At 42.5% G+C, this 22,267-nt stretch overlaps 2 protein-coding genes across 4 annotated transcripts in view; one reads left to right on the top strand and one right to left on the bottom strand.

The window, feature by feature from the left end:
- Positions 1-22,267, bottom strand: part of UTP11 (UTP11 small subunit processome component) — a 261,807-nt gene that overhangs the window by 77,872 nt on the left and 161,668 nt on the right. The window lies entirely within an intron of this gene.
- MTF1 (metal regulatory transcription factor 1) lies at positions 89-21,053 on the top strand. Of its 3 annotated transcripts, none has more exons than XM_054802139.1 (11): positions 89-197; positions 577-1,041; positions 7,595-7,833; positions 8,256-8,387; positions 8,922-8,995; positions 9,527-9,660; positions 10,498-10,575; positions 11,592-11,694; positions 12,280-12,836; positions 13,729-13,795; positions 14,801-21,053. In XM_054802139.1, exons 2-11 carry the CDS (start codon positions 628-630, stop codon positions 15,187-15,189), a joined length of 2,187 nt encoding a protein of 728 aa, XP_054658114.1. In that variant the 5' UTR covers positions 89-197; positions 577-627; the 3' UTR covers positions 15,190-21,053. The 3 variants fall into 3 exon arrangements, with proteins under 3 accessions (XP_054658114.1, XP_054658116.1, XP_054658115.1); XM_054802140.1 differs by having other exon boundaries at positions 92-130; XM_054802141.1 differs by lacking the exon at positions 13,729-13,795.

Raw genomic sequence — 22,267 nt, 5'->3', positions numbered from 1 at the left:
GCAGGCCGGCCCGGCACAGCCGTCGCCGAAGCGCGCAGGCGCAGCCCCCTCCCCCGCCTCCCGCCCCTTCCCGTGAGGTCTCGCGGTGGGCGCGGCTCTCCCGTCGGGCCGTGCGCGGCCGGAAGCGGAAGTGAATGTGCTGGTAATCATGGTGCCGCTGGGGCGGGGAAGGAGGTGCCGCCGCTGCCGGGAGCTCGGTGAGCGCGGCGGGGCCGGCTGGGGCGCGGCGGGGCCGCGTTCTCGGTGCCTGGGCTGGGGGGCGGTGCGGTCCCGTGCAGGCCCCGGTGGTGGCTCTCCGCGGGGCGGTGCGGCAGTACGCGGCCGGGCGGGGGTAGCGCCGCGCTCAGGGAGGGGACGACTTTCCCGGCCCGTGGGGCGGGGGCCGCGGCGCACCGCCCGGGGCCTCCGCCGCCGCCTCCTCCGCCACCGCCTACTCCGCCTCCGCCCTGAGGCTGAGGTGGGTGGCGGGGGCCGCGCGGTACCTGCCCGGTGGCGCTGTGCCTGCGAGCGGAGCGGGGGGGCCTGGCCTGGCCGGGGCAGAGCCGCCTGACCCCGCCGCCCGTCCTTGTGTTGCAGATGAGTCGCTACGGTCTAACTTGATGATATCGCACTGAGAGGCGGTGAGCCATGGGGGAGAACAGTCCTGAAGGCAACGTTATCTACTATGAAGCAGAGGAAGACGATTTAACCCAAGATGACAATATGATGAGGTTTGCTGATAAAAACGGGCTGGTTTCTTCATCGTCTGGGACGGTCTATGACAGGACAACTGTTCTAATAGAGCAGGACCACAGTGTATTGGAAGATGATGAGGATGAAGGACAGTGTGGTGATCACTTGCCTTTTTTACCCGAGGGTCACGAAGAAGGATTTCATTTAATAGCAGATCATGAAGGAATGTCCCAGGGTTATGTGCAACATATTATTTCTCCAGATCAGATTCATCTAACAATAAATCCTGGTTCAACTCCTATGCCAAGAAATATCGAAGGAGCAACACTCACTTTGCAGTCTGAATGCCCAGAAACTAAGCTTAAAGAAGTAAGTAGCTAAATGTGATTCTGAATTTTATGTGTATTGTGAGTGCTTTTTCACCTGGTGACCTTAAATGCTTTGAAAATGTGTTTTTCTAAAGCTGTTTGCTGGGAGACAGACACAAGTTTCCCTTGTTCTTAAAGCAGAGTGAATTACAGTCCATTAAATCTGCCGTTACTTGCAGCGATAGTAATGCTTTGTGGTGATAGGCATAACCGTTTCCCACAGTCGTGTAGTGGGTCAGCAGCAAAGCTGCAAGCGTCATCAGTTTTCACTCTAATATCCTGCTGCTTTTCTCATGAAGCAGCCAGGAAGCGCTTTTTGACATGTGGTAACACACTAGATAGCAGGAGAATATGGTACTGAAAATGCATTTATATTAGTAGTGTGTGTGATTTTAGTAGTCTTTTATTTTTCTTTTGGTTGGACAATTATTTCCTGAGTTCAGAGATAACTAAAAAGAACGTGAACCCTGTTGTTCTGTGGTTAACCACGTTCTTGAAAAAAGCGCATCCAAGTTACAGGTTAAATTCCAGACTGTTGGCAGTAGCTAAAGTACGCAACTGAAGATGCCAAACTTAAAATTACTTGTATCTTTATTGTGTCTCTCACAGGGAAGCTGTGAGAAGAAAATAAGGGAAACTTTAAACTGTCTTCTGCTGTATTTTGAAAGCTTAAGTCAGCTTACGTATTTAAAATGGTGATTACTTTTAATTCTGTTTCCCTAATGAATTCTACCTGCATGCAAAGTGGTGAGGGCTTGTACAGACTGACTTGGGGTTCTCGCTTTTTAGGTACAAAAGCCATGCAAAGTTGACTGAAATACCAATGCAGTGACAACTTTGTGCTCCTTTTTTGGCCCTTCTGAGTTAAAGAAGGGGTGATCTATACAAGTGTCTTTGCTAGTGTCAGCGGTAGTAGTATCAACTACATGTGTAACTGATACTCGGTGTAAGAGAGAATTGCAGAAATGAGCCCTTGCTGAGAAAGGAAGCTGGATTTGAACGCTTTGAATAATTTAGATTAGCAATGAACCTTCATTATCGCTCGCTTGGCAGCAAGGAAATGGGGCTGTAGGAGGTCAGCTCTGCAATTACGGAACTTCTGGACTGAGTTTGCTCAATAAGCCCACTTCAGTCTAAGGAACTCCTTTTGCTCAGTTATTGTTCCTATTAGCAGCTAAGAAGGTAAGATACAGCAGCTGCTAAAATATTTAAATTTGGTATGTCAGTCATATCAGTACTTTCTTTTCTTTTTTAGGATAATAAGCTTGCAATCTGTAGTGTCTGAGAACAGCGTGCGCTAGCTAAACAGGTGTTGAAGACTGCACAAGCAATTAAACTGATTTTATTTCTTCACCTTTCCTTTTTAAAAAAGGCTTGTAAGACCTGGCGTTTTGTAATGAAATTCTTTATCTGAGTTTATTTTCCATCTCTTAAATTAATTTGCAGGGGGGAGAAGTTACACTAATTTGAGTGTGGTGTAAATAAGCCCTAAGCATATGTGACACTTCATCTTGTCAAAGCCCTTTTTGTCCTGCTGTTTGAAATGCTTGATAAGCTGTCTGGAGATGGGGAGGAGAAAGCTCTAAAACCCCTGAACATTTGGCTTATCTCAAAATGTCAGCAGTCCAATTTTTTGGTACTTCCAAAACATCTGTAGCAGCTCTAATACTTGAGATAACTGTTTAAAGTCTTAAATTTTCAGATCAGTGTTAGACATTTATGAAGCAAAAGAGGCTTTTATACTTCATTAATTACCTTTAACTTCCTTTTGTTATGTTGTACTTCTCTCACTGTAATTTTGTCTGTCAGAATAAATGTGATTATAGTCTTGTATTTCAAATTCATTAATATTTTTGTTCAATGATGACATAGAAAAATCAGCAATTTAAAGGGAATCTCTTAAACTCAAGATGAGTTAAAGGCAAACTGAGCAAACTGGCACGGTGTGTCAGGCTCTGCTTTTGCCAGTCTTGTTGATTATTGGACAATGAGTTCCTACTTCTAAGGTAAATGCTTAATTAAGACTCTTCTAGCTTCCCTCTGGTGCATCTCCTTGGGAGAGACAGCACACTGTCCATTGCAAAAAGCGTATGTGATGCAGCCACAGCCTTTGTCTTCAAAGCCACTTGCTTCTGTACACTTCGTATCCCAGCCATCTGTGGTTTTTTCCTGTTGCTGCCATGTTTCTTTGTTGTTGTTGCTTATGTATGGTGATAGTCCTGAGTACTTGCTGCTGTAACTGCAAGTCTTTCATGGTCAATATCTATGTAATTTTATGTGTATAATCAGTGCTTATTTGATGTGCTAGTGTTCCTAATGTGAAAAGAGAATTAAATGCTTTGCTGCTTTACAGAAAGTTTTGTTTTGCTTAGAACATGGTGGTAGTATTGCTTCTGTCTGCGGTATCCTTCTCAGAATAATTTGTGAAATAAAGCTTTGGCCTTTGAGAAAAGGGGGAGCGCTGCAAGGCCTTTGTCGTAGTTTAGGCCATTAAACTGAAAGTGTTACTGCCATCTTCCTTTAAACTTGTGCGTAGGCAGCTAGGAACCAAATCCTTAAGCTATAATTAATATTCACCTTTTCTTTCACTTTCTAGACCTAAATGTAAACACCTAGAAAGCTTAGCAGACTCCTCGCTTGATTTTTAGGTAGTTCATGCCTGTGTCAGATTGCTTGCATGTTATGGGGAGTACTGTGGAGAATGCCCCGTAATGCAGTATGTAAAATGTTAATTTCCAGCTGCTTTAAAACTCTTAACAGGGAACACTTCCTTCAGTGATTACTTGTAAATTGTACTGACTCTGGTGATCCTGGTGAAGATAACGTACGTTCCTATAACAAAATGTATTTTCTGACCTTGTATCTGTGTTATCCATCTATGCTCTTGTGTTTGGGCTGACTCAACACAACCAAACTTCTCAATGATGTTGTAACTGTAGTGTAATGCTTAGATATTTATTGATAACTTTTACCTGATTTGAACTATAAATTAAGGGCAAGTTACTTTACAGTGAAATTGTTGTTTCCTTCTCTGTCTGGTGCTTCTAACAATGCTGAGTGACTAGGTAAAAAATGTGAAGACCTCCAAAATCTCTTCCTCTTCAAGTTACTGTTGGTCATATCATTTAGATCGTTTGTTCAATTTAAACACTTGATGTTTTTTCATCTTTCCTCTTTTTACTGTCTTGTACAAAATCAAGGGAGAATCAGATGCAAACATTAACTGCTGGCTTTGGTGTAATGTACCACTTCCATTGCTTTAGCACACATGTATTTCTGGACTAGCAAATATGTAGTAAGTAAATGCTTTATAGGAGACCTTGGATCACAGGAGGAGAAAGGTTTAGCAAGAATTTGCTCTGTATTGTGAATTTCATGTTACAGTGAAGTGTAGAGTAGGTCCTCTTCCCCATTCCTATATAAAAACAAAACAGCCACAAACAAATCCACAGTGTCCCTTGTTCAATGGGAGTGTAGTGAGGGTTGGAAGAAGTGGCCCTTCAACAGGGCAAGATATTTTGAAAAAGGAAAAGTTTTTGGATTTCGGCACTAAGGCTCGTGAACTGTAGTTTTTGATAAGCCACTTAGTATGGGTAATTTTCTCCCAATCTTACTGGGACAAAATGCTTTTTTATACTTGTTCTTTTTCCATCTGCAATTTCTTTCTGCTATCCTTTCCTGCCCTACTGTATTTTGCAATAGCTAAATGTTTTTCATGGTAGTTACAATTCTGTGGGATAATGTTGTTTCTCATCTGTCATGTGAAATTGGAAAAGTATGGAGAACTGGATCATGGATGTGTAATTTGTCTGTTCAAGTCTGCATTTGAGAATAAAGTTTCTCCCTGGATTAATCGAGTAGTAAAACAAGTGTCGATAATAAATAGCTTGGAAAACTCATCTCTACTTAGCAATATGCTGTTAACATCAACTATATGTAAGAGGCAGGAACTGAATTCAGTACTAGCCAAAATGAAAACTACCACTAGTTATTTTGTAGTTGTCTTACATCTTTCTAGCCTTATAGTTATGACATTTCTATGGTCTGTGCAAGGATCTCTTGTATGTCTAACCTGCTTTAATATTCTCCAAATACTAAGGTTTTACCAAAGGAAGGGGAAGGTAGGTGCCAGCCTATTGTTGTGGTATCAACAAGAGACTATGGATTTGAGACTACACAAGAGATTACTCAGGTCCTATATGCTCAGATTTTATAAAGCTTTCTTAAAGGGGCCCCCTACAAAATAGGTTGGCAGTAACTGAGATACTATTTATTTCTCTTTCCTTATGGAGAGCCATCTAGATCCCAAATTATACCTGGTGTGAGTTCGTGCCAGGGCACTCTATGACTGCAGTGCTTCCTGGGAAGCTGTTGGGATGATGTGTTTAGTTACCTGAAATCCCTGCCCTGAGTAAAGAGCTGTTTCCCCAAGCTGCCCTTATTCTAGAGGTGGTGATCTGGGCAGGCAGAGCCTGGGTCTGAGTAACCTGATTGTTACAACCCTGAGATGTGTGCCTTAGTGCTTTAGACTCTACCTCTGTCGTTAATGTTATGAAGGCCTTAAACCTGTATACAGAGAGAGAGGAGTGAAAGCATGTAATGAAATATTCTTTGGGTGCCTCAGTTCTCACATGCTTGATACAGGATCTAGTAGCAGATGAGAGGAAATGCTGAGCAACGTGGCTCAAATTGACACGGTTAAGGGCTGTTACTTCGACTAGTTGAGAAACGCAACCTGAAGGTGTGTACCTTCCTTTGGACCTTATAGCACTGATATGGTCTTCAACAGTGCCAACAACTGTTAGCATAATAAAGAATGTGCTCCAGATCCCCTTGACTGTCTTTATTCTTGTGCCATTGTAGTACATGAACAGGAGACAAATTTTGGACAAAACACAAACGTGTTTGAGAGCCATTTACCAATCTCATAGCAGTTTTACTGAGGGCCCATTGTTTCTTTCATTTATGTGATATTACACAAAGCATTAATCAAATTATTCTATGGAAGGATTAAAAAATATTCAGTTCTTAATTAGGCACACCAAGAATGATGTAGTTTTGGTGCTACTCCTTCTTAACACATCTGCCTAAATTCCTGTTATTCTGAGAGGAGCATGACTTCAAATAAAGTGATTTTATACTTACCTAACAATAGATTGGGGCATCCCATGTTATTCTGTTCTTGGCTTCCAAGCTGTGGTAGTAAAGGACCCTGATTATCAAATGCTCTTTTCTGATGGGTGTATAGAAATTAAAAAAAGAACAGTTGTTGAGCTGTGAGATGGGTAGAAACCCATAAGAGTCACACATCGGTTATATATAGATTCATCTGGTTCTCTTGGTATCAACCCCCAATTCAGTATCCGTTTTTTTGAAGACCGTCTGCAGCCTTTTCTAAGCAATAATACTGGGTGCTCTGAGATAGGTGTTTTGTGCCTTGGAAAAGAGGAAAACTGCTGGTTTGCTTGCTGCTATATTATCTTCCTGACTAGTTGTTAGAATACTAAATCTGCAAGTTTCTGCTCCTCTGTTGTGAGTTTGCATTGCCTTTCTAAACACTTTCAAGTCAACATCTTCTGGAATACTCTTCTGCTTCTTGCCTGTCAACCATCAGCTCCTCTCGGGCTCTGTAATCACATGTAGATGTTAAGGTTTCTCAACTGCAACAGTCAAATGAAAGCCATCAGTCTGATAATTAATGTTGAAGACAGATTTATTCAAGCATATCAGATGGCTTATTCCTTCTACTTCACAAGAGAGAATGAGATTTAATTAAGCGTTATGACTTGCACACTGGAAGTTTCTACGTGGTCTCTTTCTGCCTGTTGCAGAAGCTGGGAAGGCTACCAGATCTAGTTTGGTGTGAAATTGTTTCCTGGGGATCTAGATAGCTGGCTGAGAAATCTGTAACACTTGCCTTTTGATGTAAAGCACCTTGTTTGATTCATTACACTTCAGGCATTGACTATTTCAGAGAACAACGGAAGAGAAGAACAAAGCACAAGGAAGGCTGCTTTTGAGATAAAATGAAGTAATAAACGGACTGATGGTTAGACCATAGAAGATGGTGAAAACTATAGTTCTCATTCAAGGTGTTAATGGGAATTCAGCACACAGGGCAGTGCTTTCGAGGGTTAAAGGTTGTGAAAGTATGTTTTCCTTTGTTTTCTGTCTCCACAAATAAGTAGCTCAGCCAGAAGTACCTGAGTGCTACATATGGAATTAGCAGATAGATTTAATAGCCTGTTAACATTCTTTCCAACTATTTTATCAAACTTTTAGCTAGAAACATTTTGAATTATGTTTTTCCTTTCCCCCCCTTCTGTTAGATTACTATTCTTCTATAAGGTCAGCCTCCTTTCCAGTGTGTCCCATCCTTCCTCAGATAGTGCAGCAGAAATATTGTTACCTGATAATTAAATGGCATTTTTTTTTTATTTTTGCCTTTGGGTTCAAAATCTGTTCCATTGTCTTTGATGTTTAACTGCAGTTTTACCCTGTCAGGATTCCAGAAATGCTTAAAAATTAAGTGTGCAGCTTTTTTTGTCTCTTAGGTTAAGAGATACCAGTGCACCTTTGAGGGCTGTCCACGCACCTATAGCACTGCTGGAAACCTGCGCACTCACCAAAAGACACATCGTGGGGAATACACTTTTGTCTGCAATCAAGAAGGCTGTGGCAAGGCCTTTCTTACCTCCTACAGCCTCAAAATCCATGTTCGAGTGCACACTAAGGAAAAGCCGTTTGAATGTGATGTGCAGGGCTGTGAAAAGGCATTCAATACACTGTACAGGTAGGAAGTCTCTGCCTATTCCCCTTGTAGATGTGGCTGTTGCTGTTCTGCAAGTTGCATCTACTTTTTGTTTCTGTCTGAATGCAATTATTATGCTGCTTCCAGGTACAGATATGAATATAAACCCCCCAAAATGTGGAAATGCTATACCAAGAGTAGGATGACAGAACCTATGATAACAAACTTAGCTTGCTTATATTACAATGGTATTGGCGATGGTGCACAAACACAAAGAATTCTCAGATTTGCTGGAGGACTTTGGAAGCAGTGTTGGTTACTCCCGTAAGCTAGTTACCTTCACTTCAGGCTGTGTTACGCCTTTGATCCTGTCCCGCACGTTTGAATGAATGACTGGCTTGCCTCAGCTAGGGACTGTCTCATCCTACAAGTCGTAAGAGGGATTTTTTTGGCATACTTTTTAGGCTGAAAGCACATCAGAGGCTTCACACAGGGAAAACATTTAACTGTGAATCAGAAGGCTGCAGTAAATATTTCACAACGCACAGTGACCTGAGGAAGCACATTCGAACACACACAGGAGAAAAGCCATTTCGGTAAGTTGCTGGATGGCAATTTTTACTTCTTGGGACTTATGTAATGGGCCACCTGTGCCAAAAGGCAGTTGTTACTGTCCTGAATGAAAAGCTATTCTCAAAAAAAAAAAAAAAATGAAGGCAACTAGCATTTGAGCATGTTTGTTCTAGAGCTCCCTCAGTTGCTTATAAACGTGGGTGAAATGACTGTCTTCAAAGACAAGAACAGTCAAGCTATTTTTGTAAACATAAATGTGTGCCATGATGAGCATGCTTTTAAAACATTGCTGCTTCTCTGCTGTGATGCAATGTTTATTCCATGAAGGAGCCCCCCCCCGAATGCTGACTTCATGCTTGAATTTTAAAGTCCTGTTCAGAGCCTTGCTGTAGTCTGTGTAGCATCCACAGCAGCTGTTGGGAGATACCCGATTACTAACACCGACTAGCATTAGGCCTGCTTTCCAGAGTCCTGGACTATTGGAAAGCGTGATCTAAGGTTGTTAACTAATGCATCAAAGCAGCCTGATGCTAACTCTTCTGTGATGCCTCATTCAGGTGTGAGCATGACGGCTGTGGAAAGGCTTTTGCTGCAAGCCACCACCTTAAAACACATGTTAGGACACATACTGGTAAGTCCCAAGAGTTTGGTTTTTTCTTTAATTGAGGTTATTCAGTTTATACTAACTCTCAGAATCCTACTATGTATTTATACTTACATATAATATGCGGGCGATGCCAAGCTGAGTGGTGCGGTTGGTATGTTTGAGGGAAGGGATGCTGTCCAGCGGGACCTTGACAGGCTGGAGGAGTGGGCCCATGCCAACCTCATGAAGTTTGACAAGGCCAAATGCAAATTCCTGCATCTGATTCGGGGCAATCCCCAATATTCCATTTATGCACTTCTATTTGTGCTTGACAGGTCTTGAATTCCATGAGTGTTTCACAAATGTATCAGTAATGATGGATAAAAATTAAATGTGGTCTTGTGTCAGTTCACATGGTAAAATGGAAGTTTTTATCTGCAAGACTCCCAAGAACGCTGAATGTGTGAAGTGACATTATGCAATCTTGTTTGTGTAAAATATTACCATTCTCCTATATGTTGTAGAGGTGTGTGTCTCGTATAGTGTTTGTAAGTTTGTGTTTTGTGCTGCCTATAGGGGAGAAACCCTTCTTCTGTCCCAGTAATGGCTGTGAGAAGACTTTTAGTACACAGTATAGTCTCAAGAGTCACATGAAAGGTCATGAGAAAGGACATTCCTATAATGCACTTCCCAATAACAATGTATCTGAGGTTAGTAGCGCTTCTTCCTAAAGCTTCTGTCTTAGATGGAGATAAAACCATACTTTGGGAAAGAAATTATTTGGTCTGTAGCTTGTTCTAGAGGTGTAATGTTTAAGGCTGGGATTCTCTAAGGGAATTGTAACTACTTGGTGCTCCGTCTCCCATGAAGAAACTTACAGGTGCCTCTCTTTTTTGAACTAAGAATTCAATTTCAGTTCTGAAATTCTGGCATTCAAGGTGGCAGCGTAGGGTTTATTCTCATATGCTGTGTTTACAGTGTGCTGTTAATGGACTGAGGGATCAGTATTTCTGAAACTTCTAGCATGGTATTTGGTTATCAAGTTTTATTTAGAAAAGCTCGTCTGAATCTGTCTATTAATTTTAACGACATTAAAATTAACAGTTGGGCTGCTACTACTTTGACGAGTATGCCAAGTACTAACACAAGTTTATAGGCAATTATATATATTACCATGCTTTCCCTGTAGATTCTTATGCTTTAGTCAAGGCTATGTAATAAATGTGTGATGTAAAATAAATACTAACTGTTAAGGTTTGGGGTTTTTTTATTTTTCTATAGGCTGATTTGTTCCTGTGCCAATTTAAAATTCTAGATTATTTAATTTTTTGGAAGTAATGGGAAAGAGATGTTAAGTATCCTTGCTATCTACTAAACAACATTTGCTTAGTAATATTGCTTGTTTGATTTTAGAACTGAGACTTGGATCGCATATAGGTAAAAAAAATTCTACCTAGGCAGACTTATATGGGCTCTAAAAAGTAATTTAAAATATTTCTGACACCATTTTAAAAATATAGAACTCATTTTCTTCTTCTTCTTCACAGGATACAAGCCACTCACTTTGTCTGAGTGACCTAAGCCTCATATCAACAGATTCAGAATTGCGGGAGAACTCTAATCCAGTGAGTTACTGTCCCAGAATTGCCTCGCCTGTAACTTGAGTTTTGCTTTTTTCTGCCAATGTGCTTGTCCTGTCAACTAGAACACAGCAGATTAGATATGTGTGGCTGGTTGCTTCTGTTTCACTTGTCCAGGCCTCCAGCAGGCTCTGCTTTAGGCTCATTTCGCTAGTGGAGGAGATGTAGTCTTTGAAAGAATAAGTGACTTTGGATGGAATTGTTTTAGATGCATTGAATGTGGCTTTTTTTTCTGTTGTGGCAGTTTGCAGGAAGCGCTCTCTTGACAAAAAATGTCTTTCTTACACATTGAGCCTGTAAATGTGACATATGATTGTCATCCTCTTTGGAATGTTGGAACAAAAAAATAAATATTTCTATCTAAGAACAGAATAACTGAGAGAGGTTTTCCTCCAAAATATGCAGTGCTTAATTCAACCTGGTTTTAAAGGCTCTGCATCTGATTTTACTGTAACAGTGTTCTTGCTTATTGATAATTGTTGACTGAGCTTAAATTTTACATAGAGGAAAATTATATACTGATGAGACTGTCATTCTTTTGTGCTTTGATGCGGAAACAGTCTGCAGCTTTCTAATATATTCTGTTCCTAGAGCAGTGTGGATGATGGTAGTGCATAGTCCAGGATATAATCTAAGCAGAGCTATTTTGTTTCTGCTTCAGAAAAGGTTTCACAAAAGCCAAGAACAAATTGATATCTGTTTCTGTTTCTAACACAGTATTACAAGAAATAAGGGTAAACAAAGTATGTATGCAGAAGAATATATTTTACTTCTGAAGGACTTGTTTATTTTTGTAAGGATTTGCTCATTATGTTGGTCAATTTGATTGTGGCTAACAAAAACAAGTTAAGTGAAATATGCCGCCTTTCCTGAAGGTGGCTGGTTAATTGGAGAGGTATTTCTGACATTCATATGCTGCTTGACCGGGATTTGTGCAAAGTTTATGGAAACCTGAGGTATAGCATTATCTGATGTTTTCCTCTTTATTTTCTATTTGCCAGACACATGGACAAGACCTTAGCACAATCTCACCAGCAAGCATCTTTGAGTCTATGTTCCAGAGCCCAGATCATACTGCAAATCAGGACGACTCTCAGCAGACAGGTACAAATTGTATCTGCACTATTTTGAGAGAGTTGTTGGACAGTTGTCCCCCTCTGCGTGCATGTGCTTAATTCAGCATTTCAGACTGAAGATTACTGCCCCACGTAGCTTTAGGTATCAAACAGAACTTTAACTGCAGTGTTGAAGTTGTTCTGTGCTGAAATGCATTGCATTCACAGACAATGTAACACTCAGACAGTGACAGGGGAACTGACTATTTGCAGCACGCTGTCGTACAAAGCTGACACTGATGCTCTTGGGCTTTCCACATAAGCATTGTTTTCAAGCTTCCTCTCTTGGCGTAGCGGCACAAACCCACTGATAAAAAGGCTTCTTGGAGAGAGCTAATGAGGCTGAGTAACTTGTGTATAGTATTCAGTGTTACTAGCTTCCTGAATTTGGACCTACTTTTAGATTTCACCATCTAGTGTAATATTTTTTGAGCACTAGTCTGAAGATGTGAAAGTGGTAATGCTTTACTTAACAAAGGTCCATCAGCTAGCTGATAAGTTAATTGAAAAAGTTGTTTATTGAGATCTTATGAGAACTGATATATTTATATTTTTTCTTTGTTTCTTTTGGCAGCTGCCTTGATTGAAGGTTTTAATGGTGATGCAGACTCAGTTACTGCTGTTCCGCCTTCTGCAGGAGACTCGACATCGTTGTCTCTTCCGCTTGTACTGCAGCTTGGCATCTCTGAGCCTTCACATTCAGCACTACAAGCCTCGGCAGCACCTGCTGCTCCCTCCTCCATAGGAACCAGCTCACAGCAAGCTGCATTTGGAAATCCTGCAACTGTTTTACAATCCCCAGAAGTGCCTGTTCCTCACAGCACACAGTTTGCAGCCAGTCACCAAGACTTCCTGCAGCACACTCAGACACCGCCACAGCCCATTGTACAAGGACTTTCAGTGGTTGCTGGGGCATCTGCCCCAACGGCATCAAGTGCCACTGAGCCCCTGCCAGCTGTAGTTCAGACTGTGCCTGTTGGTGCGAACTCTGTTCTGACCAGTAATCCAACAATAACAATTACACCTTCTCAGAGCACCGCTATTCTGCAGTCCAGCATTGTCATGGGAGAGCAAAACTTACAATGGATCTTAAATGGTGCCACTGGTTCTCCACAAAGCCAAGAACAAATGGTTAGTATATCCAGCACAGCTTTGAAACAGTGTGAACCATCCCTCTTCCTCCTAGAGTCCTTGCTTTAGAAAAGGAAGGGGATCAAACCTATGACTGTAAGATACGAACCAGGATGCAGGATTGTTTAGTGCTTATCTTAATATGTATAAACATGTCACCAATGTAGCCCCTAGAATAGATAGAGAAATAAATAGAAAATGGATAGATAGAGAAATCCGGGGTGCAGAAAAATCTTGCTTGCTGCTTTTCCCCAGTGACAGACTTCTCACACCAGGTATCAGCTTGGTTTATCCAGGACAGTGCACCACATGGCCTGAGAATGTATGTGGGTTTTAACCTATTACTTTTGACAAGTAGAAGCACAAAAAATTCTGTAGTTTGTGTTGAGACATTTTGTAATCTGTCTCTTCCTCATTTAGCCCGATAAAGATAATGAAAAGTTTTCTGGGAAAACAGAATGTTTCTGGTCCTCCAGTAAATCTGGACAGCTGAGACTTCAGTGTCTTGTCTTTGAGAATGCTGTGGCCACCTTTAGACTTTCTCAGTTGCGAATGGTCAAGAATGAACGGCAGCAGGTACAAGCAGATGAGCAAGCACAGCAGTTTTCTAAGAAATCAGTCATTTGATTGTCAAAACCCACAAGCTGTGTTAACAAGCATGTAGTGGAGAGGGCGATTACTCCCTATCTTTAAAACTACTGAGCTAATACTCTGTTTTGGGATAGCCAGAACATTGCTCAGAACCAAGCTAAATGTTATAATTTTTTACTAGTTTTCCTCTGTGTTCTCTTGAATCTTTTGATTGCAGCTGTTTAGAATTTGAACAGTAGATATTTGATTGGAATCAACTCATGCTTTTTTCTTGTTTTTTTTTTTTTTTCCCTCTTTAAAGCCACAAGTTCCAAAAGTAGTAGAAAAGGTTTTTTTTACCACTGCATTACCAGTAGCTGGCAACACAGGTAAGCTTGACACTGAACTTGGTTTTCTCCCTTTCTCTGTTTGTAGTACTGTTAGCTTGACCAGGATTTGTGGTGATTTTATTGCTTGCAGAAAAGTTGAAGAGAATCCTTTCTTTTTTTTTTTATCTTCTTGAGGTTTTAAGTGCAGTCTGTTGTAGACTCATGGGTTTGTGCTGAGATCTGTCCTGTAGTAGTTGCTCTAACAACTTTTAAGATAATCAGCTTCACAAATCAGATCCAGTAGTCATAAAAGTGGTATTTTAATGGCACTTAGAAGAATAAAAGACAGAAATGCAGGGACATATTTTGGTTTTGTTCTTTTAAAGGAAGGCATGAAACAGATAGTAAACTTGTAAACTTAATCAGTTCTCTAGCAATTGTTTTTGGTAAGCGCTATCTGTGAGATTAATCAAAATGATACACAACTGTAGAAGTTCTGTTCCATAACATGCTTCCCACACAGTGTTACTGTATTGCAAAGATGAATCAGAGTCAAGAGAGATCAGGTAAGTTTAAAATTTAAATTTTAAAAAAGAAAGGAAGCCAGGCAAGTAGAGCAGCATAGGAAGAGTGGGGAGGAAGCATGAGAAGCAAGATGGGAGAAGAAAGACTAGAGAAAATGAACAGGAAAATACCTGTGTTGGTGTAATGTTGTATGATCATCTTCAAACATTGGTGCATAGGGACTGGGGCGTTTGAATGCCACTCTTTATTGGGTTTTATGCTGTAAAAGTTACGATGGCTCTCAGAAGAGACACACTGTGCCATGTAAAAAAACTTAGACTTCCAATGCCTGGATTCAGCCTGAACAGGTTGCTCATCATCAGAGAGTACCTGCCACTTTTTTCTTATTTATCGTCTGCTAGAGGTATTCATTGTGCTTGAACAAAGTAATGCATAATCTCTGCTGCACGGTGCATACAATCTAAATTTAACAAAGATTATTTCTCTCCCTGCTGTGAAATTGTGTAGTTCCATTGTGTTTTGTCTTTGTTTCACCTTCAGGAAACCCTGTTCAGCAGATTGGTCTCAGTGTTCCTGTCATTATTATAAAGCAGGAGGAGGCCTGCCAGTGTCAGTGTGCCTGCCGAGACTCTGCCAAGGACAAAGCCACCGTTAAGAAGGAATGTTCCTCGCCTGATTCAAAAGCTTTGGAGCAGCCAGCTCCCCAGCTGCAGCCTCAGACCTTTCCTTCCTCTTCCCCTTCTCCTTCGTGTGGGCAGAGCAGTCAGATAGTTAGCCCTTCAGACTCTCAGACTGAAACATTAAGTGCCATGGATGTATCGGACTTCCTGTCCCTCCAAAGCCCTGAAACCCCATCTAACATAATTCCAATCGAAGCACTACTGCAGGGCGAGGAAGAAATTGGTTTGAATAGCAGCTTCTCTAAGTGAAGATGTTCCAGATTTTCCTTTGCACCTGGTGGGTAAAACCCTTCTCCTTAGAAGCAGAAACTGAAGGATCAATTCTTTTTCCTTCCTCTTTGGAAGTTTTGTGGCTTATTTCTGCTTCACAGATGTCATCTTAGTCACATCCCAGGTACATCCATCTTTGAGAATCTATCTAAAAAAAGAAAAGGAAAAAAAAAAAAAGGAAAAGCTAAGTTATATATGAACTGTTTTGGCTGCACTGTCTGTCACTTTTGCTTGTCATATGTGAACACAGAAGTTAAGATTACTCGTGTGCAAAAAGATTTTAAAAAGAAAAAGGGGGGTTAGTTTGTCTCCAGTTGCACATCACTTATGTTTGGGATTAAGGTACTGGCAGCGAGTGGGTCTTTGTTACAACTCCTTGGGTCTATAATTTTCTTCTGTCTCTTATGTCTGATACTAACCATGCACTATGAGGGGAGCCCAGGAAAGGAATTTGCTGTAGTAGAAAATGGCATTATTGTAGAAGATCATTTATCTGCAATTTTATTGGAATGCAGTTGTCACATCACTGAGTTGGGAGCTGATACCTGGGTTTGCTTTGTACTAACGCTGTTACTAAAGCCTACAGAAATTTTTGGGAGTTTATTTCAGCAGAGCACAAGTACCCTGTGCTCCTGGTAGATCTGTTCATTTAATTTCATTAGGACTTAAAAGTGTGGTGGCAGACACACTGTTTCACGACATGGAAACACAATCGGAGCCCCTGCTTACTCAGGCTTGAGAGTCTGTTTTCTTTGCCTGGCTTTGAAGGATGCAGTGAGTCCCAGATGTAGTCAGATTGGTGCCTGCTGCTCTTTTGATTTATTTGGCTCTGTTCAGAAACAAGTCATCCTTTTAACCCCCACGACTGTTTAATCAGGAGCATGGTGCCTTTGCTGGTTACTCTCATCTTTTGTCAGGAACAACTCTAGGAAAATTTTCAGACTGATTCAACATAAATTCAGTTTGAATTCAGTGAGTCTATCCTTCAGCTGTCCATAAATGCTTCCTTTTTTCTGTTGAGCTATATAATTTCTGCCTGAATCTGCCTCCAACCTACTGCAATGCCAGCTTTTTGTGCACGGGGCTATTTCTTGACTAAAAGATTTTACACAACATAGTAGTTTTTCATATCAAACTGAAAGTCTATATTCTAACCTACTCAGGGTAAATAAAACACAAACCCCCCTTCCACCAAAAAGCCTGTAATGTTGCAATAAATGCAGTCTCATTCTAAATGGTTTATTTATGCTGCATTATTTTAAAAGATGTAATTTTATAGTGTTTTATCCATCTTTCTGGCTTTGGCTGTCAGTCCTTTTGTGTTAAAGGAAAGAATATTAAATAGTCTTTATTCAGTTTACAGTGTTGTCATTAGTGAGATACAAAGATAATGACTGTAAGCCAATTAATGTGGAGTGTCCTGCGCACTAAATTTAGGAATGCAAACTCCTGGTGGATAGAGATCTTTCACTCGTATTTGATCAAAGCTGCTCTCTGTACCTGCTGGGGGAGAATTGTTTGAGTGCAGCCAGAGCTCCCCAGGATACCGGGTGATTAGCAGGTTTTCTAACCCTCTTGTGACACGCTCTGTGTAGACTTGCCAACACCGCTGTCACAGTCTTAGCTGAGAGAGCGGCTCAAGTGATCCTGTGTGCTATTCCCTTGCGAATCTGCTGTCACAGCACAGATGGAAATGGGCTGAAGGGAACTCACTTTTCACCTCTGACAACTTGCTTCCAGTTGTTAGGTGCAGGAGGGTGAAACTGTCCCGTTGGGGCAAATGTGAGGGAGGAGAGGCTGCGCAAAGAATGCACAGAGCGCTCCGTTTTGGTCATTGCAGTGATGAGCTTGGGGGCAGCAGCTGAACTGAAACACACTACCGTGTTTCTGTGCGCGTTGGCGTGTGGTGCAGTGCTATCGCAGGGGGATGTGGGTCCTGCAGCAATAAGGTTCGCATCCACAAAACGCGGATTAACAAAGTAGTTTATATTTTGTTCTTGTGGTGGTAATCCCTAGAGGGCAGCGAGATGGTGGCCCCTTTTGGTTTTCTCCTACAGCTTCATTTTGTGATGCAGTTTGGTTACGCAGCAGCACAAACTGCTTTGAATGCAAAAGAGAGTCTCAAGCCTGTGTGGCTGGAACTGCCCTCACAGGGATGAGTCTCCTGCCAGCTCTCTGCGTAGAGCTCTGCTTCGGAGGAGTGTGAGTGGCGCTGGAGCTGCCCAGGAGGTCCCCATGGGGCACGGGCCGCTGCCGGGACCTCCGCCTTTCCTGCGTCGTTGTGTGGCAGCGGTACTTGAGGGTGAGTGGATGTGTGCGTGTGAGAGAGTCCGCTGATGTGGGAGCACGTAGATCCCCCTGGAGCTGCGGGGTTTTCTCTGATGCGGACAAGAGTACCAGATGCGGCAGCTGAGGGATTAGGAATTTAGCAACCACTTCTGAGCCTTTCCGTCCTTCAGGGAAGCGTTTTTCCATGCTACTTTTGCTTCTTGCGACTTAGTCCACCTAAAGCACGCTTCTGGTTGGACCATATAGCATCTTTAGAAACTCCTTTGTGACAGAAACGAGTAGAAGAATCTACCAAAGGCTTTGAAATCAGAAGCTAATTTGGAAGTGTGGTAATTGGCAGCAGTGAGGTGCTGCACGCATCCTTTCTGAGTGGGTATCAGAGGTTAACCTCTCTGCTGTTTTCTCTTCACAGCTACTGTTTTCTATTGGTGTGTTCTAGGAAAAGCAATGTGTTCCAAGTTTATGCTGACTTTTAGGTGCATTGGGTTTGCCGTTACCCTCTTGTATGTGCATCAGGCAGGCTGCGATTTAGGTGAAACTAATTAGAGCTTGTAATGAGGCGAGAGCAGCGTGATTCTGTGAATGCAGAGGCCGCTGCACCATGGACTGTGCATCCCACCCAATTGTGTTGTACAGATGTGTGCTTTTGTTGTGTAATCCTTGATCTGCTTTCCAGAGTGTTCCATGCTGTGTGTATCTGATGTGTTTCACAGTGGCCATTCGCATCATCCCCAGTGCTGTGTGATCAAACATTGTGCTGCCGGGGATGGGAGGAGATCTGTGGCAGCTGGCAAGAGAGGGCAGTCGCAGCAAAGCCCTGAGATTCCTCAGTGCCAGAGAATTTTCTGTCCTTCTCCTCTTGTTGCCCCAGCATTTACCATATTCGCAATAACATTTTTAATAAAGGGGGGGAGTTTGTACCATTGTAGATCTGGTAAGATGTTGGATTCCCAGAAAGGGGCATGTTCTGTAATACGCTGGAGCCTCTGAGAACAGTGTGCCCTCGCCCTGCAAAATCTGCATTTCACAAACCCCTTTAATTATCAGTCAGGGAGCAAAACTGCACTGCTCTGGGTCTGTGTTAAAGGTTTTGCTGTTTTGTGGCTTGTGAGTGTTTACTTGGTTACTTACAGTTTCTAGGTGGGTGCAGAAGCTTAAACATGTAGAATGGGTCTAATTACCAACAGCTCTAGTCGCTGAGCAGTGACCCAAGCAAGCAGACTTGGCGTGCAGTTGAAGGCTGTAGAAGTTGCTTCTCATGCTTGTAGGTGGTGGAGGGATGGAAAATCAGCACTGTTTAAATGCTGGTACTGAATTATATAGAACAAAGTACGAACTGGGCACTTCTGTAATGCTGACTGTGTCCGGAAAGACTAGTTCGCAGAACCTCATACTGGTATCTAAAATGCACTTTAGGTTATTTTATCTTTAACCCAATTGCTGCAATTTCTTTTGTATATACTTTCATAAAGTTTATTTTTGCTCTGAGTAAAAGTTAACAGGGGTGTGCAAAGATGAGCACTTAACTTGGTGCAATACTTGTAGCTAAAGATCGTTGTCCCATGTGGTCGGTCTGTCTGTGTCTAACTGAATATATATAGTAACTAGCTCAGTGACATACTGCCCTTCCCTGTCTATACCCAAGAGAAATTATGCATCATTAGCAAACGTCCAATCTATGCAAATATTCCACTGAGAGCACTGTGCTTTAGCAGGCCTTTTCTCTCGCGCTTTCTGGTGGGCTGCTTGTCACTTCTGTTGGACACTGCTGTGTTCCTTGGGGTATATCCCTTCTCCCTTGTCCTCCGCTCTGTTCTGCCGCATGAGTACGAACAGAAGTGACAAGCTGTTCTGAAACAGGCATGTTGCACCTTTAAAATTTGTCTTTGCGATCGTTTTTGATGTCATGTTATCTGCCTTACTTCATGGAGGATGGCACTTCTGCAGTCATCCAAGATATTGTTTTTGCAACTGCAGCAACATTGTTAAACTGTTTACAGTACTCTTCCTGCACCAATTATAAATAAGGCTCGGAGAATGAACTAACGACTGGCTTGTTGGTTGTGGAACTGCTGGGGGAGAGAAGTTAAGGCATAATTAATTGCCCTTGGAGTTGATTGGTGATGAAAAGCTGTTCCTGATATATGTGGGAGCATAGCTAGCAACTGAAATGAGCGGCAGCCAGGTCGGTGACGTGGAGCAGACGGGATCTTGGTGTCACATTCTTGGCTCTGCTGCTGACTGGCTGAGAGGCCTTGGGCAAGTCACTTAACCTCTCCGTGCCTCGGTTTCCTCCCTGTGGAGTGAGGACACTGAAACTCGTCTTTGTAAAATGCTTTGAGATCTATGGGTGAAAAGTCCTTGGCATTAGTGATCTGAGCTAGCTGGGCAGAACTGCTAGAGTCGGTTTGGACTGTAAGGCAAAAAAAAAAAAAAGCATGTCTTTAACAAACCCTACAAATTTCTGATTGCATAGTTTTAAATTGGTACACTATTTTTTCCGTAACCTATTTTGGAAACAACGTCAAGTTTTTATAAACGTTACCTGTAGTTGATACTCATGGACAGGGCTGAACTTTTAACTTTTTTGCATCTTGTCTTGATATATCATATGTTCTAGAAGTTGGATTCTGTGTCTGCACTGAGAAATGCAAATTAAACTGGATATTTATGTAGTAGTGTACATAGTCTAAGTGTGTGTGTTCTTGGAACTAGTTTAAAAATCCCACACCATGCTTTTGGTGGTGTGCAAGCTGGCCAAAATTTGGTTCATTATGCAGTGTACACTTTCTCAAATAAATGCAGTTTCTACTTTTTCTTACAAGAAATTTTTTTCATATGATCTTTTTCAGCAAAATCAAGGGTATGTTTTTTGCAGTACCGTAGTTACAGTAGCTGGTATTTCTTGCTGTGTAGCTTTGTGTCCTTCCACTTGCTTACTGAACCGGAGCTATCTGTCTGACCCTTGTTTGGAGAGAGAGAGCGGTAGTTGCAGTTCTGTTTCACGCAGACCAGCATCAGTGTGGCGGGCAGGGATGTGCAAACCTCGAGCCTGGTTAGTTACCGAAGTCGTCTTCAGCATCGACATCCGCATGATTGTCGAACCAGGAAGTGTAGGAGAACCGTAGGTTGTCGAGTTACTGCTTCTGTGCTGTTTGACACGTATGGGGAGCTGGGCAATGGTCTTGGAGATGATGAAATAAAGAACCCCAGTTTTTCAAGAATGTGTGTATGGTATTAAAGGAATTTATTTAACTATGAAACATGGGAACAAATGTGCTTACATTGAGCAATGTGAAGATGTTAGTTACAGGTACAGTACTTCCAAAGGAAGAGCATCTCCAAAACCCAAAAAAGAGTAAATATGAATTTGTATTTTTTGAAGAATGTAAAATGTGAAATAATGGTGTTTGCTTAATTGCTCATTTTGTATGAAGTTAATATTGTACTTTGAAATATCTGCAAAGAAGTGGAAATTAACTTTTTTGGAATTGAAAGCAATATTAATACTAATGGAATCCTAATTAAATGCTTATTTAAACATTGTGTTATAATAGTCTTTCCTCAGAGTATTTATCAATTATTTGGGAGATGACTGTGAGGCTCCTTCCCCTGCCCCCTTAGGACATGAAGGTGTTTCCCAATCCTGGCAGACAACAGCATTTGCCTCAGCAGACCGTTCCCTCCTCCACCAGCAATGACTTTCACAAACAAACTTCATATCCTCAAGGTCACTCGGGTATGGATAAGAGCGAGAATGCATTATTCTTTGTTTTTGAAAATGGGAAACTCTGGCATACTCCCTGTCATGCAAACACCAGCTGCGTTCAATGCAGGTGCCACTGTGTTGAGCGCCAGCGTGGCACTGTAAGCCACCTGAGGCTGCAGGGGAAGTGAGAAAGGCAAAGTGCCTGTGGTAAAGACGGTGGTTTTACCATCCCCTGTGGTTTTAGCATCTTTGAAGGTTTTAGGTACTAAGTACTTTCCAATAAAGAGAAGGGAAACTTTGGGGAAAGCCAGTGGCAATAAGGAAAATAGATTGCATCTCCACTCTGAATAAATCAAGCTTTCAGTGTAGCAAAACATTTCCATGTGGGGAAAAACCCCACCCTAACAGCTGGGTCATACCTCTTGGAGTCTGTGACTCCAGGGCTGAAGTTATCACAGGAGACTGAGTTGCTACTCACACTGCACTGTTGTTAACTAGTCCTGATCCTGGTAACGTCAAGGCCAGTCACCATCAGCCACAAAGGCTGCAGGCTGGTTGAAGGCTGTACCTCCTTCAGTAAGAAGCAGCTAACCTCTTCCTGGGCAGAAGGGATGAGATACAGACTAAGCCAATATTGCTTTATTTTAAAGTGCAAATTTAGTAAGAGAATGTATTGGTGCAACAAGAGAAAGCAAAGTCCAAGGCCGCACTGGGCGAATCTGCTGTATTCACGGCCGTATCGGTCTGGTTTTGCCCTGGCACTAACCCAAGGGCTTTTCTGGAACCTGTGGTCCTTCTGGCGCTGCCGGCTCGGGCCCCGCGAAGACCAGCTCCTGCAGCCGTTCCCGGGCGGCCCTGCCGCAGCCCCTCAGGACTCCGCGTCCCCCTCGCCGCCAGGCACGGAGCTGCCCCCGGCCGCGTCCGGCGCCCGGTGCGCCACGGAACAGGGGAGGGCGGGCGGGCGCGGCACCGAGCCCGCTGCCCCCCGCCGGCCCTCCCCCGAGCCCGGGCCGGAGCTTACGCAGGGCGGGCGGCAGTCAGCACCCAGGGCGGCCTGGA

The sequence above is a fragment of the Grus americana genome, chromosome 23, assembly GCF_028858705.1.
Source record: "Grus americana isolate bGruAme1 chromosome 23, bGruAme1.mat, whole genome shotgun sequence".
NCBI classification, from domain to species: domain Eukaryota; kingdom Metazoa; phylum Chordata; class Aves; order Gruiformes; family Gruidae; genus Grus; species Grus americana.
The sequence above is the reverse complement of the archived record's forward strand: the minus strand, read 5'-3'. Positions and strand labels throughout refer to the sequence as shown.

Coding starts and splice junctions, on each gene's coding strand:
- MTF1 (XM_054802139.1), top strand. CDS start 628: ATGGGGGAGAACAGTCCTGAAGGCAACGTTATCTACTATGAAGCAGAG. Junction 8,996..9,526: donor ACATGTTAGGACACATACTG/GTAAGTCCCAAG, acceptor TGCTGCCTATAG/GGGAGAAACCCTTCTTCTGT. Junction 13,796..14,800: donor ACCAGTAGCTGGCAACACAG/GTAAGCTTGACA, acceptor TTTCACCTTCAG/GAAACCCTGTTCAGCAGATT.